Source organism: Pelecanus crispus, chromosome 11, assembly GCF_030463565.1.
Source record: "Pelecanus crispus isolate bPelCri1 chromosome 11, bPelCri1.pri, whole genome shotgun sequence".
Lineage (NCBI taxonomy): Eukaryota > Metazoa > Chordata > Aves > Pelecaniformes > Pelecanidae > Pelecanus > Pelecanus crispus.
In genome coordinates this window covers 7,718,817-7,736,208 of record NC_134653.1, presented here as the reverse complement: position 1 = coordinate 7,736,208, position 17,392 = coordinate 7,718,817, and the positions used below count along the sequence as shown (strand labels likewise).

Genomic DNA, 17,392 nt, shown 5'->3' with positions numbered 1-17,392 from the left:
TGGCGTGCAGCCGGCGCAGGGACAAACCCGCGACTTCTCCCACCTCTGTAGCGCTTTGCCTTTCCAAGTTGTCACATTTTGAAGCCCTGTTTCTTGATGCCTGTTACAAACTGTAACATTATTTCTTTCTCCTCATTTTTGGGTTTTTGTTGTGTTGTTCTTTTTTTTGGTGGTAGGCAAAACGAAGATAATGAAGAATTTTTGCCAACTGGAGAAACCTCCATAGACTCCTACCCAAACTGGTTAAAATTCCACATTGGCATTAATCGGTACGAGTTGTATTCCAGACATAATCCTGCAATTGAGGCTTTACTACAAGACCTGGTCTCCCAAAAGATAACCAGTGTTGGTATGTTCGGATATATATCATTTTTTATGATTATTTGCTCATTGTTCAGGATCTCATTGCTGTTTGAATATGAATGAATATTTTGCATGGCTTCCCTCCGGCGTGCCTACAACCTTGCTTCCCAACTTCTGCGCTCATTTTCCCTGTTACACGTAAAGAGGTATCACCAGCTCTATATTACCTGAATAATTGAAAAGGTCTACCAGCAAGGCAAACCCCATTAATTTCGGAGATCTTTTAGTCACAATGAGGCTGGAAGTGCCCTATTCAGTTATTTAAAATAAATATGATAATAAAAAAAAAAAAAGGATGGCAAAAAGCAGATAGCATCTTGCACGAGCTAGATTTGTATTATTAGCTGATTATTATTTAAAAGGCTGTGTCTGGCAGCGCTCGTCTTCCCGAGGAAGGAGAGAGGCGGCTGACCTGCAGCGATGGCTGCGGGAGCATCCGGCACCGCGGGGCTCTGCGGCTCGGCGGAGCTGCAGCTTCCCCGGGCATCGGGCAGGGAGCTCCAGGCGAGCCGGCCTCCCGCTGAGCAGAGTTCAGCTCTGTTTGTTCTGCTTGTAAATCAACAACGGGGATGTGCCCGTGCCAACCTTTGGCTCTGGTTAAACAAGGTGACACAGTTCGGGGCTTTTCTCTCGGGCTGTTTAATGATAACGTGTGTCTCCTGAAATTTAGCTGTGTAGCTACGCAGGGAAAAAGAAAAACACAACCCCAAACGAAAGCCCTGGGATACTAAGCAAATGCACACCCCGCGGTTTCCAGAGGTAGAGAGCTGCAGCACAGCCAGCGGTTTCCGTCGGCCCCGCAGAAAATGAAGTTATTTGCGCTGACCACAAAGTTGCTAAGTCTGTTTCAGAGGGATGAAATAGCAGGAGCTCTGTAAAAGTGCTGATGGTGTGTTGGCACCGCGGGATGAGGTCAGCAGGTCTTTAACCCCGCAAGGCAAAAATTCCCCTGGCTTCAGCAGGAAATGGCCTGTGCACGAATAGCACAAGTAGCCCCAAGGTTTACATTTTCCATCGTGTGAATCACAGCGGCTGCTAAGCAGGAATAAGGGAGATCCTTGGTCATCAAGAGCAGGCTGATTTAGCTGATCCAGGTGGTGTAAAATGCAGGATGCCACAGGAGAGCTTGGCCTCCATGAATCGAGCTGCCTGGTAGCTGTACTCAGCACACAGCTCTGCTCGGGCAGGATTTTGCATGAAGCAGTTTGCGGTACCCAGGTGCCATCCCACAGGTTAGACTCACGGGTCCAGTGGACACCTAGCTCATGAAAGGTGACAAACACAGGCTCGTTTATTAACCTGTGATGGGTTTTCTGTCCCCAAAACTCTGGATCGGTGTAATTCATTAAGGAGCTCAGGTTTGACAATTAAGCCATGTTTTTTCCCTTCTCTAGCTCAGATATGGCATGGCCAGGTAGCAGCAGGCTCTGCCCATGCTCCTCTGGTCTGCGCTGGCGGGTAAGGAGGGCACTGTACGGACATGGCCTGGGTGATTCTCTCCTTGACATAGCCCTCATCTTTCCTGACCTCTCCCCTCAATACCAACTGATTTCTGGAATATTAGTGACACGTGCGAATGGGGATTGAGATTGATTGAATGGGCGCTTTCTAACACGTGTGTTAACGTTGCTCTTTGAGCACATCCATCGAGGAGGAAAAGATGCAGGCTGTGCCCTTCCCTGTCCCCTGCAGAGAGCGGCAGTGCCCCAGGCAGTGCCCAGGCTGTCCTCAGCTCTGCGCAGAGGTGATGCTCAACCAACCAACCTCCTGGCTCGTCTGTTGAGGTTTACACAAAATGCATTGGCCGTAGCGGTGTTTTGTACTGCATGGCTGCTAAGTGTATCAATCTCTGTTTACCTCTTCAACACTTGAGATCTGAGCTGTGTTGTCTATGCAGGAGGAGAGCGGTGTTTGCAGCAAACTTGGCAGCGTTCAAGCCATGAAGTCGTGTCATTTCTGCAGAGCAGTGGGATGGTTAAGGTTGATGTAGCAATGTAGAAGCTGGTGGGAGAAAAAGGGAGGTAGGAATGAGAAATAATAGTTTAGTACTCACTCTTCACTTGATCTTCACTTGTGCTTCTGGGCATGTTGCTTAACCTCTCTATGCTTCAGTTAACCTAGCAGCAAAATGCTTATCATAAAAAATGGGAGTGAAATCCTGACCCCAGTGACGTAAATGGAAGTTTTGCCATTTACTTCCCTGGGGCCATGATTTCACCTAATGTGTCACATAGATGTGTCATGAGGTTTCCATTAATTATGGTTTTGATAGAGCTTTCAGATCAACAGGGGGAAAGGGCCACGGGCCCACAGAGGAAGATTTATGATTGTTATTAGCGATTTCCTACGGGATTGTCTCTCTGTTAATGTTTGAACAAGGCTCTTCAGAGCACATTAGAGCCTCTTGTGCCCCTAACAAAAACATAAAGCCATGGTTTCTACCAGTGATTCAATACAATTTCCATAAACTAAAACATGAGATACATTTGGTATTGGTATCGGTCGCTGTGGGAACTGACAGGGAATGATAAATCCCAGTCTAAAATCGAGCCTATGGAAATGGAAGGGGACTTTTGCCAATATAAAGATGCCAGGATCTGAATTCTGCTGGTAGCATCCACTGCCTGCCTCTGTGGGGTTTCAGGAGCATTTATTCAGGTTACAAAGCAAGAAATAGCATATTGTTAATATATTTTTTTTTACATGGTGCAGCATCTCTTATTTTATGTTGCAAATTCTTTGGGTGTTTAAAAATATATATTTTAAAATAATACCTGCCAGTTTTCAGTTTTACTGCAGAGCAGCAGCAGGGATTCAAAAGCATGTAAGCTGATTAATAGAGTAATATGTTTGACCAAAGGACATTTGTAGGGCTGTTACTTTCTTTTGCATATTCCTGCATATTTTCTAATTTGTCTGGTTTTTTTCCTTATGGTCAAGTTTTGTTGTTTTGCTTTTTGTTTTCTTTGTTTAAGGCATCTGCAAAGATGCCAGGTGAGAAGTATAAAATAAATGGAAATCTTCATAAAGCCCAATCTTCAGATTTCTTTTTGCAAGCGGGATAATTAAAGATGCAAGCTTACATGCATTAGATGAAATGGGTTACTACTTTATCCAGTTTCTTCCCAGTATTCAGATTTGCTTTGGCTCTAATAGAATTAGGTGATTTGCTGTGCAGGTTCTTGATACCTACAGTAATTAGATCCAAACTGCAGCTAAACAACTTTCTTAGCCACATTGTACTTCCTATGCTCAGCTTACATTATTTATGGAGGAGAGTGGTGACCAGATTGATCCCCTGCCATCTATCAGAACCGCTCACACGACTCTGTAATGTGCAGTGTTATTTTAAAATGAAAACGGTGACAGAAGCAATTCCCAAGAGCAGGGAGCACCAAGGTGACATTTTCTTGATGTTAAAGTTTAAATGGAACAAATCCATGGATGGGAAGGAGCATCACATCCAGCTCCCACAGTGACACCTAGAGCTGGCCTTGAAAAGGACAGGGTTACCCAGAGCTTTCAAGCTGAGGATGTATTCTGTGCCCTGCATCAATATATATATTTCCTATTCGTTTTGTTCAGCATAAAGGGATAGCTCTTAATTTGATTTAGTTCACTGAAAATTTCCTCCTGCCATAAATAGGAGCCTAGAGAGAATTGTTTTTCCACTGAGCACTGAAACCCAGTTTTCAGAAGAAGCGCATGCACAGGCAATTGCACATTTCCTTTGCCTTTCATAACTGTTTATTGCATGCATAAATAACCATAGTTAGCTATTTTCTTGCATATTTACAAGACGTCTGTGCATAATTGTGGCAGCACTGTCAGCAGTTTAACAACAAATATGGCATGGTGCATCATTGAGGCAGTGTGGTCTTGATCTTGCTTGTACTGCTGTCCAGAGGAGCTGTGCTGTGGGATTGATTGCCTGTGAGCAGAATAGGCTTTTGTAATTCCTGTGTTTAGCTGCGGTTTATTTTTTTATTCTTTAAATTCTCTGGTTGGAAAAGTTTGGAAACATTACCTGACTGAGTTCATTTCTGAACCTGCGATGCCTTCAGTTTGTACAGACAGTAATTAGAAAGCAAGCATGCAAGATTACTCACGCAGTGAATAAATGCTGCAATTAACTAAGGTGGACTCTGCTTCAAGTCAGGAAAAAAAAAAAGAAGAAAAAGACAAGATGCTAAATATTGAACCTAAATTCTGGTGCTAAAGGAAATTATAAAAATCTCATCCAAAGGAAGGGAAAAAGTGCTGTTGAGAACATATAAAAAACATAATGAAATGTAGCACCATTGATTTACTGTATAAGAAAACAATGAATCTGCCAGGAGTCAACAGATTGATTTAACGTACAATTCCAGATGAAAGGAGGGGACTTAAAATGTACAACAAAGCCTCTGAATGATTTCACAGATCTCTTCCCCTCCAGAAGTCTTGTACTCTCTTGACTAAACCAAGAAAGGCCTTTAAAAACAAGTTAGCAGATTGGCTGAACAAGAACAAATTACGAGATGATGAAGGCTTGAAATTGTTTTGAAATATGTTCTTTACTGCTTGTACAGGGCCATGTCTCTAGCCTGGGGCAATGTATTACTTGTTAAAGCCAATCAACATGTTTATGTTAGATTTAAACTTGATCTATAGATAGAAATCCAAAATGGATCTAAACGACCTCTGTTTCAGATGTTACTGCATCCCAGGCTTTGACTGGATCTCACTTCTCAAGCATTAGCATTGCATAATTAAATACATTTTTAAATGTTTGTTGGATTCTGACCAGAAGCCAGGTTCAGAGGTCCTGTTGGGATTCTTGCTCTCCATCAGAAGACCACACGGTCTAGACAGGCCAGCAGGATGAGGGCTATCATGCAGGAGCTGGAAAGCCAGATCAATTGAAATTCCAAATCCTTTTGGGTCAAATCCCTTTGGGCAACTTTGGGTCTCTACTAGGGGTTAGTACCAGATGCTTTAGAAGAGAGAGTCAAGAAACCCTGTTTAAAAAGATAATTGAGAGATGATAGGTAGTGCATCTTTTACATTGGATGTTGTCTGTGGATCAGGAGGGGAATTCAGTTCTTGTATTGGTGAGGGGACAAGGTGGGGAAGTAGCAGACATGGCATGTGGCCATGACAGGGGGCTCACAGATGTAAATGGAGCGGGGAATTTTTTGCAAAGCCTCCTGAAGTTAGGAAGATTTCTGATAACACCCGACAGCCCTTGCACTGGGTTAACAGGGAAGGTTAATGCTACTTTCTGTTTTCTTCTACTTTGGGGGAAAAGAGGGGCTTCAAGTTGCCTGAAGATAAAAAGTAATGATTGTATTGGGATTTGTTTTTAACACTGTTCCAGTATGTCCAGGAGCTGTATGAGACTTGATTTGAGGTACCTGCTGGGAGCTAGCAGGTTTATAAAGTCTTTTACAGATCTGTTCATGACCTGTGATGTTACAGTATATTCAGAAACCTTAAAAATAAAAGGTGAATTCAGAGTGTGACTAGTGGTTCCCTTGGAGTCAGTACAGCCTTACATTGCAAGGCCTTCTTAAAAATACCTAAGCCTGCTGATCGTAAACGTGGTAGATTGCAATGGTGTAGCATCCTCCAATTTCTTGGAAAATTGTATATGCTGCTTCTGAAAATTCTTCAGAAATGTTCCTGTGGGCAGTAGGTGAAGGGACAAGGGCATCTCCAGATAAGCAAACAATGTTTGTTCGGGATAAGCTCCTGGAAGATGATGGGGCTCCCACTGTTTGGCCATAATGGGCAGAGGGACATGTTTAACTGAGGTCTGAGCAGGAGTTCCTGAAGGAATACAGCTCAGAAAATGAGAGGGAAGCCAGTACACAGATGTAACGCTAAGTTAGGACAAGGGAAGTAATCTGACCTGGAGGTCTGAGTGAGCCATCTCCAATGAGATCTGCTCTTTTCTGGCATTGCCACCCCCAAGATTTGGGCACCCTGAACTGTTCCCAAGTCTGCCTGGTTTAGGGGTGCATGAAGGGTTTTGCTGAGTTCAAAAGGACAGTCTAAGCTCAGATGTTTCCCTCTCTGTAGGGGTTACAATGTTAGACTCTAACTAGTCTTGACTTAGAGGGTGGCTTTGAATCCAGCATGGCCAGCACATCTGCGGCACTGAACGAGCAGCCAAAGTGGGAATATTTGCACGCGAGTCCAGATGACATAGGGGGAAGCCAACGTGGAGCTCTGGCACAGGTTGTTGTCCACGATGCATGTGGCTTGCAGCATGCCCTGCCGTGAGGCACGATGGGACACTGTTCCTACCAATGTCATCCTTTGTTTTGGGGAGTTCCAAAGTTTACTTCTAGCAGCAGTGGGGGGATAACATGCCAGCAAAATTGGTGTTTTGTGGAGGCAACTATTGCAACCAATTAAGGCAATACAATAAGATGGATCTAAAAAGACCAGGGAGATGCTTTTGTCTTACTTCGGCTCAATTCCTTCTGACAGGAAACCAGGCCTTTGTGTCTCATGGAAGAAGTATTCTGAATTGTTAATCTTCTTCATACATTTCCCTGCTTGGTGATGACACACTCATTGTTGAGTTCGACTGCTAACAAAATCGTTATCTGTCGAGTGTCTTCAGTTTGCTGAGAAACCAGTCCTCTTAGTGTATCTGAAACTTTGTGCTTAGAAGAGGGCATGCTGCAACATCCTTTTTTCTTCTTTGCATTGCTGTGATTTCCCAAATGCTTGGCTTCCCAGCTGTAGCTCAAAATAGGCTCTATCGTTCCCTTTTCGCTGATGGGCTTACAGGATCTTTGCTATATTTTGGACATATATGTCTCATGGAGGAGAGGGAGCCAATCTGTAAGCCCAGAGTTCCTCAGAATAGAATGAAGAAGCATAAATTGCATCAATTTTAGACGAAAAACTTCTGGTCTTCAGTTGGTGTGAGCAGTCTGCAAGCGGCTAAGTTGAGGTCAGTGGAGAAGGGGTGAGTTATATCTGACAGAAAGGAGGCAATTCTGCCCTTTGGTATTGAGGCTGATATTACTGACCTAAATGGAGATAGGCCACATGAACAGGGCTGCAAATACAGGTTATACCTTAAAGAGCTCAGCAAACCACGCACCTTTGGCAGCAGCTGGGCAGGGAAGGTGGTAGGGGTTGGTCTTGGGCATGGCCATGGGTCCCTGTGGGCAGAAGGCAAGGGCAGCTCCAGCTGCCTGTTTGCTGTCCAGGCTAACCAGGAGTGTTTCCAGACGGCATAGCTGGGCTGTGGTGGTCCTAGGGCAGCACATGTAGGTTTTTGGCTGGAGGATTGCTGCTTCTCATTGCCTTCCGGCTCCAGGGTAGGTATAAAAAGGTCACCTCCTACTCCTTCTTCCCTCAGGTCAGATCAACTGACCTGCTCTGCACAAGAGAGGGAGTTAATATGTGAAAACCATGTGCTTCTGCTTTACCTGTTCAGTGCAAGTTATTTAACGCCCTTTAATTTCTAATTATTTATTTGTTCCTGTGGGATAAACTGGAAATGCAAGAGAAGCCTGGGGTCAGCAAAACAGCAAGGCAGGAGGGATTTTATTCTCAGGGAAGTATAATTACACTGACCAGATTTGCATAGCATTTTGTTGCAGGAATATAGATTACAAGTGCTGAAACAGAGCTGATGACCTGTCAGTAATAAGGCAGAGAGATGAGTAATTAAAAGGACGTGCAGCTAATGGCGTTGGTTAGAGGAAAAAAAATGTACAAGCTATATAGGTGGAACAAGGGCAGCTCTAAGCCAAAATTTACAGAGCAAGGTAACTTGACATTTATGTCGTTCTCCAGTTGACACAGGTTTTGTCAGAATTATAAAGAAAGGGATTGATTGTCTGATCATTCGTAGGAAGCATTTTTCAAGGACTGACTCATCCACACAGACATGACTGCCATGGCCTGCCGCTCCGAACACAGAAGTGAATTAAGGAGGCAGGGTATAGGTCATTTCATTTATTCAGAGCAGTTTTGATTGAGATGGTAAAAAAGCAGCTGGTTTGCCAAAGTATATATTTATCTTTCTTAAGTAACTTTATAATCTAGTAAAATGCATTTTTATGAATTCTTACATATAAAAAAATTCACTCTGACTTAGAAACACTATAATCTGGCTGTTAACATGATATTGTCCAAATTGTTCAGACTGGTATGAATAAATGTCAGTCTTAAACTCCCATTTGCTCTCAGCTGGGAAGTGAGCGCATTTAATGTTTGAGCAAAGATGGTCCTCGGTGTGCAGCGTGGACCACAGCCCCTGCTGCCTCCATGTGCCCTCTCCCACCCTCCCAGCAGAGCCAGCGACCCACTCTGCACAGCTCTGTTCTCGTGTACGAGCCACTTCGGGATCCCTTGAAGTTAATGGAAGGGCTTACTAATTAATAGTATCTGCTCATACTTTTAATTAAGCAGACGTCTGCTGCGCATTGGACTGTACATCCCAGCCACAGTTGTCTTTGAAAGCACCCCATCTCCTTTGCCACTGTGTGTCCCTTGTTAAAAGGAACTGCAAAAGTGATTAAAGATGGAGAAGACAAGACTCCGATGGTCTGTTCCTATACATGCTGTTCAGTTAGGGTGTTTATGGAGCCCGTAGTGGCCAGTTGAAGAAGACAAAGACATGTCAGGGAGTACAATCCATTTTTAGTCCTGGCTGGCAGCTCAAAGCCCTCCCCTGTATTCTGCACCTGCTGAATAATCTGTTGTCCAGTTAGGATTACCCTGCTTGGTGCTCAGATACTGCAGTGCTGAATCTAATACAGAGCAAAAGATAAGTGATTTTGTTTCAAGGAAGCTGAATGTAAGTAGATCCACATGTGACATTTTAAAGTGGTTTTGTTTTTTTCCTACAGCGATGAAATCAGGAGGCACCCAGCTGAAGCTAATCATGACGTTCCAGAACTATGGACAAGCATTGTTCAAACCAATGAAGTAAGTAAAAAAAAGTCTATGTTGTAAAGTGAAATTGTGGTGGAATAGCCTGTTGCCATTTTCTAAGCTGTTAAAAGTTTGCTGTAGTGTCTCTCAAGGTTAATGTGTCTGGTTCCCTAGGCTTGCTGCTGAATGTAGAGCTTCAGGGGCTGTTGGAACCTTGCCCTACTAGCCTGGTCTTTGGAAAAGGTACTGAGGAGGCTTCAGATACATCACAGTCTTCTCAGGAATGTTATTCACTCTGATCTCTGTGAAACCTCCCATCATAAATACAGGATGTTTTCAGCACTTCTTTCTTATGTAAACTTACTCCACAGGTCTGAGCTTTATCTAGTGTCAGTGCTCCTCTGGAATATGGCCAGACAAGAGAGATGGTTCAGAACAGCTTTGGGAAGAGCTAAATAGTATTTGTCTGATAAATTATAATTTAATCCGTTGATTTATTGTTGTTTGTATTAAAGGGTTGTTTTAGTCATTTGGCTGCGGGTATGCTGACTGTGTAAATGAGTTTATTGGAGAGTGCTACGGCAAGGTAATGAATCTGGAGAGAAAGGGAAGGACTAGGAAGATGCAGCCTTGATTTGCACCTGCCCAGATCCCATTGAGATGAGGGAAGTTATTCAGATACAAAGCAGATGTAAATGAGTTCTGAATCCTGACCTTTATGTTTGTGTTGTACTAAGGAAAATGACTCTGTGCTTATTGTAGAGGGTTTAGTAAAGACACTTGGGGCTGCAAAATATTTAATGAAGCTACTCAATACCCTGTGTCAAGGGTACCACTGGAATAATAAATTAATTTCCTTCTTTTGTTCCCGCTGTAGGGAAGTTGAGTTAATTTCCTCTAGGATGGTCCATAAAAGACTAAAGTAACCGAGAACGAGTGGTTTGGAATATGTGTTGGCATTGCATTACAGCTATAGCAGGGAGCACAGCTCAGGGGGTAAGCTGCTGGCTAGAGACTGAGAAATTCCCTGTTTCACTATAGATTTTGCTATAGACTGACCTCAGACAAGTACAGCTTTGACTTGATCTTATTTGACTGCCAGAAGGGCCAAATAATTGGTCCCACTTTCCTTCAATTCACATTCGAGCAGGAACCCTCCGTATGTGCATTATGCTGGGAATCACAAGGAAATCCTATGAACTTCCAGGCAGCGCATGGCATTTGTGCAAAGGCCAAATGCCTCTGTGTTATTTCCCAAATTGCACACAAATTTATCCCTGTTTCTAGTGGATCACTGATTGCCTGGGAGAGGTCAGAGGAAACATAGATAATACTGACAAGTCAGAGGGAAGGTGCTATCAGAGAACATCTACTCCAACATCTTCCCTTCCTTTCTCTGCCCTCTCCCCAAATCCTCAGATCAGCAATGCATGGGTCCATCCCCCTACATCTGCAAGTTTGACGCATATAGGCACAATTCTTAATTGCGTCCTGTCCCACATGCAAAATCAAGAACCAGGTGGGTTCGAGCAGCCTTTAAGCGTTTGGCAGAATCGTGGTTGTGCTGTTGGCTTTTTGCATAGTGTGTGGTTTGTTTCTTCTCCATTTGCTGATATGCAGATAATCTCAATCTTTGTCATTGGTATGACATTGTAATTCTGGGAACGCTAATGAGGTCAAATCAAAAGTTTACCATTTCTACTGTACTATGCACAGCCTTGGCAAGATGATGGATGACAATAGAGCTATAGCCACGTTCCTGTGTAGAAGCAATTACTACCATCCACTAGAACAATAACAGAAAATGATGATGTCTTAATCATTCCCTTTGCTTGATTTGAAGGGCAGCAACACCCTATTTTCTCACTGCTCTTTGCATTGCATATACTACTGGAAGAAGCAGCATTCAGCAGCTGTGTTCCCAGGCACCACACCTTACAGTAGCAATGTGGCTGCGTTTGTTCTGAGTATCACTGAACATATCAGTTATCAAGGATGTTTGCAAGCTTTTGTCTGCATTCTGATAACAGTGAACAGGGAGCCAGATGCTCAGCTAGCGTAAATCTTCCTAGCTCCTTTGGCATCTGGTCCCATTGGCCTCTTTCACCAGCTTATGACTTGTTGTTAAGTTCCTGGACAGTTTTGCAGCGTCATTTCTTTATACAGAAATAAGCAGCCTAGAACTACAAAAAATAAAAAAAATTCAGGTTTAAAGCTATGAAACTTTTTCTTGTAGGACCCTCTTCAGGCCCTAGGCACCTTCCAGGCTGTTTCTGGTGCTCCCTCTTTTCTGCAGGGTACCCTTCTGATTCAGGCTTCACAAAGCTGGGTGTGCCTTCTCAGGACAGGAGGCTTCAGGGAGCTGACAGATCAGGGCCAGACACCTCTGGTCATCAGGACTGGTGGTGTAAAGGACACTTTTTTCTAAATAGCTTAATTTTTTTAATGAAACGTCATCCTGGTGGCTACTTCTGAGATCAGCTTGTTGAAGGAAGCCCTTGGACGATAGTCAGGACATTCCCATGTAGTGCACCCTGTGTGTTTCAGTTGTTACTGGGTTATCAGCTCCATGGCTTTTCAAAGCAGGAGAAAGTACGCTTTTCTCTCTCCTGAGTTGATAAGCCTCTTCATACATGCAACCTTCTTTATGGATCCCAGGTAACACAACCATTAGACAGCACTGAGTGCCCAGCTGCAAATGAAAACTGGGGCCTCAGTTCATCTCTTCAGTGCTGGAGGGGGCAATATGAGCTGCATCTCTATGTTAAATTGAACTGAGACACTGTTTTTTAGAGAAGAGAGTTGGTATCAGTAGGATTTCAGGCCTGATCCCAAGGAAAATTGATAATCCTGAGTTTCCCACCCTGTCTGAGATCTGAAGTACTGAAAGCTGGATGGTGTGAGGTACATACAGAGTAATATGCAGGCGTGAGGCCAGTCTCTACCTGGGATTAATTCATTTGGACTACCTGGAAAGCTGTTTTTGCTATACATAGCTGTACTCAGTGTCTTCCAAACTGAATTAATACCTGTCTGAGCAGGATTGTGGCAGATAGGGGAGACCATGGCCATGCAAACTCTTACCTGACACAGCCAGGCATCTGCTAGCAGAAGGAGAGGTCTCCAGACCTTTGGAAGTGACTTCTGCAGGGGAGTCACAGCAAAATGTATTCCCTGGCAAATTGCTTGAAACCCTGCAGAACTCATCTGACTTGCTCTGCCCTTTCCAAGCATCCCAATTCCATGTTGAATTTATCCAGGGAGCAAGCCAGCTCCAGAAAGGCCCAGGCAGGAGTTGGAAATGGGGAAACCAGAATCTGCCTTTGGCACCTTTTGTGCTCAGTGTTTGACATTAACTGACAGCTCTTCATCTGGACATTGATTCAGGCTAGTGGAGCAAATGAGAGGAGGGAAGCTTAACAGTCAGGGAAATGTGATAGCGGTAAATAAATCCTGATCAGCTGCAATTATTTTATTTATTTGTGGCTCTGCATCTTCATTTCTGAAATAATTCCCCATAAAGTATTGCAGAGGAAGCCAAATCTATTTATAAGTCCTATGGCCCAGTGTACATTCCTTTGCTAATTCCAAATGCGTGATAGAAAAAGCGAGTATTTGCTAAAACTCCAGGGAAGATTTAATGTATTTGCAATGTATCTTACAGTTAATGTGTAGTTTTATTTAGCTCATAACAGTTCAATCATACGAAATTATTACCATATGGGACAGGAAAAAATAGCAACCTCCCCTTCTCCTGTGATTAGTGTGTCTAACTGTACTAGTATTGTACAGCATAATAAAATTTATTTACGTGATCGCTGATATCTGCAGCCGTAGCTTTCTGTATGACTTATCAGGTAGGGATGGTGTACAGCCATAAATTTCAAAGGATTTTGGCTTATTTGTCCAAAAGGAACATGCGCTTTATAGTTTTATTTGGTTTCCCTTTGTTTCTGCTGGCTGGTGGAGTTAAATAGCTGGCTCAGCAACAAAACCAACACACTATTTTTTTTCCTCCCAAGGCTTTATTCTTGAAGGGGGAGATTCTGCTCCAGCAGAGTCAGTGTTAGGATTCCTATTGCATACCCTGGTGCCAGGATTTTGAAAGAGGTTTTTACAGTTCCTTATGGAAAAGCCAAATAGGATCGAATAGAAAATTATACCTTGTTATTGGAGTTGTGAGAAAAGTGTCTTGTGGTATGTGTTTAAGAATGACATCTCTCATTCCCAGTTTTATAGACTGCTTTGTAGAAATGTGTAGAAAGGGTATTCATTATAAAATCTTCGAGGTTTATTTGTTCCATTCAAAGAAATACTAGTCTATCTAATGAACTCACTTTTGACTGAAACAGATAAAAGCCAGCTCTGTTCCAACTTCAGATTTTGCTTGTTATTTTTAAAATCGTTTTTCTCCTGTTTTTACAAGTCACAGTACAGGATTGGTAAGAGCCACATAACTGTTTCTTTCAGTAGCCGAAGTTTACAGTTAAAGTCTTTATTAAAGTAGAACGAATTAGCATCAGGGTGTTAGCAGGCCAGAAGAGACTTTTGGGGTCACGAAACCCAGTCTCCTTGAATTGCAGGCGATTGTCTCATGCAATCCTGTTCATTAACTGATCAAGCACTCCTGACCATGTTGTTTGTACATTTTGCCCCCGCTATCCCTCCTGAAACGCGCTGCTGTAGAAATAATGCTACCCACTGGGAGCATCTCCTGGATCCTTCAGCCCTCAGAGACACAATCCATCCCAGTGCCAGCCACAAAATAAGCTGGTAGTCACAGTCTAGTGCAAAGATAGTGCTCTACAGAAATAAACCAAGCACACTCACCTTTCAGCTTCTGTAACGTTCCTCTAGCATATCTTTTGGCTCAAAGACATAGGTGCTGTTAGCTGGGCTGGAATCTGGCAGCCAAGGTCATGGGGAAGATAATATTTTTGTTTCAATTGCCAAAGCACAGCTTTTTACTGGCTTTTTAATGTCATACTTATAGCGACAAAGGATTAGCAACATTCTTTAAGTTTCTCTTTGATTTCCTTTTAGGATTGCTCAACAAATAATGCATCTTTTGCTAGGGATGTTAAATAGGCCAAACAATCCCCATAATACAAACAACTGTTGATCGCTTTCATTTCCTACAGTAATATTCCCTTTCTGAAGCTGCAGTGTGACTGTTGTACCTGCGAAATGCAGCCTCCAGGCCTGATTATCATATCAATTAGGCTGGTGTAATTCTTCAGAAATAGTAGCATTGCTTCAAAGTAAGAGGAGTTGAAATGAACTTCAGAATCGGGGCCACTGGAAGATTGCTTTCCTTATTACATTGCATATCATGCTGTTTTGAGGAAATACATTTTGCAAACCTGTTGCGTTTCAGCTGGCAGGCATCCAGTGTAAACATACTGCTATAAGTCAACATAGCAATTAAATCAAATTGCAGTGTTTTCTCTGAGCAGCTAGAGAAGTGAGATATGCATACAGTAGCTGCTATGCTAGAAGCCTTCTGGGATTAACACTTCGGCACACTGGAACGTGCTGCGCGAAACCCGACCGAGCAGTCGCTGGTCCAAGTACAAAGCTAGCCGCTATGTTTTATCACTCGGCTTAAGCCGCGTTACTGTACCGGTCACTGGAGAGCGCTGGTTCTGCACAAGGTGTGTTACTGGAGACCTAAGGTTGAATAAACTGGTTGGAAAGGTTGAAGCCAGTAATCCAAATATTCAGTTTATATAGGTGTATTTTTAAACCACAAGGAGTGCTGTCTCGTTACTTCATGAAGAAGTGCTTTCTTTGCTGCTGGAAGTAATAATCAGTAATCAGATATTCTGTGGACCTCATCCACGAGATTTTGGGCTTTTTAAGGGCATTCAAATCCTTACCTACCAAATTCCTGCTGAAATGTTTACCTGAGTGAGACTGGCAGGCAAATTTGATTGTATTTACATCAGGAATAAATCTGGAGTCAACTGGATGAATTATATCACTTGATATTTAAAGTACATGAGATCTGAATGTGGTCCTAAATAAAGACAGTAGAGGTTGCCATGTAGTATTTTAGTTCTTTAACTTTTGGTATATTACGCATGAACTGTTTTTCTCTTTTATAACTAATCCTGTTCATCAGATCAGACTTCTTCAGTATTTCAATGCAAATTGTGTTTTAGGACTCCGCAGTGCCTCTGGTCCAAATGTCATTTATGCAGATTGGAAAATTTGCAGTGACTTCAAGGGGAGCTGGATCAGGATTGAGGCTGACTGATGGCCCTGGACAGCAATGAAATCCAGTCTTCTGTCTGTCACAGTGCACTGCATTTCCCCTTGCCACAGCTCAGCAACTGCTGGCTGAAATATTGATCAATCCCATCCAGCCCAGGAGAAATTTGTTCTCAGATTCTGCAGGCATGTTTATGAAATGACCCCAGAGTCAATATCTGCAAAGTCCAGGTAGCTCAAAGGTTGTCCATTTAGATTAGGATCTGCAGGGATCCGTGACAGCAGCATTTCACCATGCTGGCAGCCAGGAAGGGGAAAACAAACCTCTTCCCCTCTTTCTGCACCAGCTCTGCTGTGCTATCCCAAGCCGAGCTGCCCTGGGTTATACCCTCCTGGAGCCGGGCAGGAGCTGCTCCGAGCCAGGACAGGACAATATGAGTCCCAGTGGTGGGAGGGAGCAGACGCTCCTCCAGCAAACTAGGGCTGTTTTGCTGGATATCACCACGTAAGTGGGGTGCAGCCCCATCCTGTCCCACTTCCCAGCACTGGGAAGATGCCATCCACTGCCACCCGTGAATTCTCCCCAAAATCCCTCTCCCCAACTTCCCTATGGTATCTCCGGCTCCTGGCAAGAGAAGACTTCATTCTGCAGCTCACAGAAACGTCAGCCCCATGGTCTCTGTGCCTATTTTGCAAGAATAATTCAAGCCTTGCATTTTACTTCAGCTCATTTGTTGGGGTTTCTCTGGCAGACAATAACACGATGCTCAATACCTGGTTTTGTTTTTGTGTTACACAGACACAAATGGCCACAGGTACTCACTGTACCTGCCCCTTATCACTGTTTAAGGGAGAGCTGAGTGGGCAGTTATATTTTACAGTAGTGAAGTGCCTCTGCTTGATTAGCCACCTTCTAAGTGCCTATAGAATCTTGCTAATTAGTCTTTGGGAACAAAGACATGCTAGTGTTTATTTTTTCTTTAAAAGCCAGTTGCAGCAGCTAACTTTTTTTTTTTTTTAACATGTTACCACAGTGTATTAGGAAAGAAGCATCTTCAGTGTCTGATTTTAATCAAGCTACTTCTTCATTTTAATTTTCTACATACCAAGAAATGCAGTCCTGTGGCTTAGTCTTTTAATCAGACACCCACTTTCAGTTCCTCAGTTTCTTATTTCTTACCCTGTATTGGCAGGGCAGAAAAGCAGCAAATGTTAACGAAGGAAGAGCTGACATGAAATGCATAACCTGTAATTTACTGCTAAGTAACAGGGCTTGGCACATGGGGGACTCATTGGTATAGCAGTGAGGTAAGATGTCCTTAGTAAATCTAAGCAAAAAAATGTGTTGAAAATGTTTTCAGTGGGATATGCAGATACTGCTACCCTGAAATATTTCATGGGAATTTGCCTCCATTTCTCTACAATTTATAATCCTTAAACTAGGCTCAAGAGACTGAAATTCAGGGAGGGAAAATGATTTGTGCAAGACTTGTGGCATAAACCAGAGGCTGAAGCTGTTTTCTCTCTGGAGCAGCACGCACAGCTTTATCTTGGAGATGAGTTGCACCGTGCTCATCTTCCCCTCTTGGGACAAGTTATTTTTGGATGGTTTATGGAGCTAAATTGCTCCCTCTCTGCCCCTGGTCTTTACCTCACACAGGGACAGCTCTGGGGATCCCCATTGCTTTGGAGGATGCAGATGGAGATTTGGCCACTCGTGCTGAAATTTCTTTGAAGTTTGTTTGCTCTTCTAACATCCAGCTCGTTAAAGCCCTCAACATTTCTATGGGTTTCTTGAGTTTGGGCTGCTGGCTGTCAGAAGGGGCAGGAGGTAAGCAGCAGTGAAATGGGTCTGATGAAACAGCGTGTCTAGTGGCTGAGGACTCACGTCCAACTTTGCCGGAGGTCACCGGTTCAGGCGACACAGTCC

General features: G+C 43.3%; 1 protein-coding gene across 1 annotated transcript in view; it reads left to right on the top strand.

The window, feature by feature from the left end:
* The window catches only part of FAM20C (FAM20C golgi associated secretory pathway kinase), a 58,584-nt gene that overhangs the window by 2,212 nt on the left and 38,980 nt on the right, over positions 1-17,392 (top strand). Inside the window, 2 exon segments of the mRNA XM_075718795.1 lie at positions 197-349; positions 9,225-9,303. Of these exon segments, the coding sequence (XP_075574910.1) occupies positions 197-349; positions 9,225-9,303 (232 nt within the window).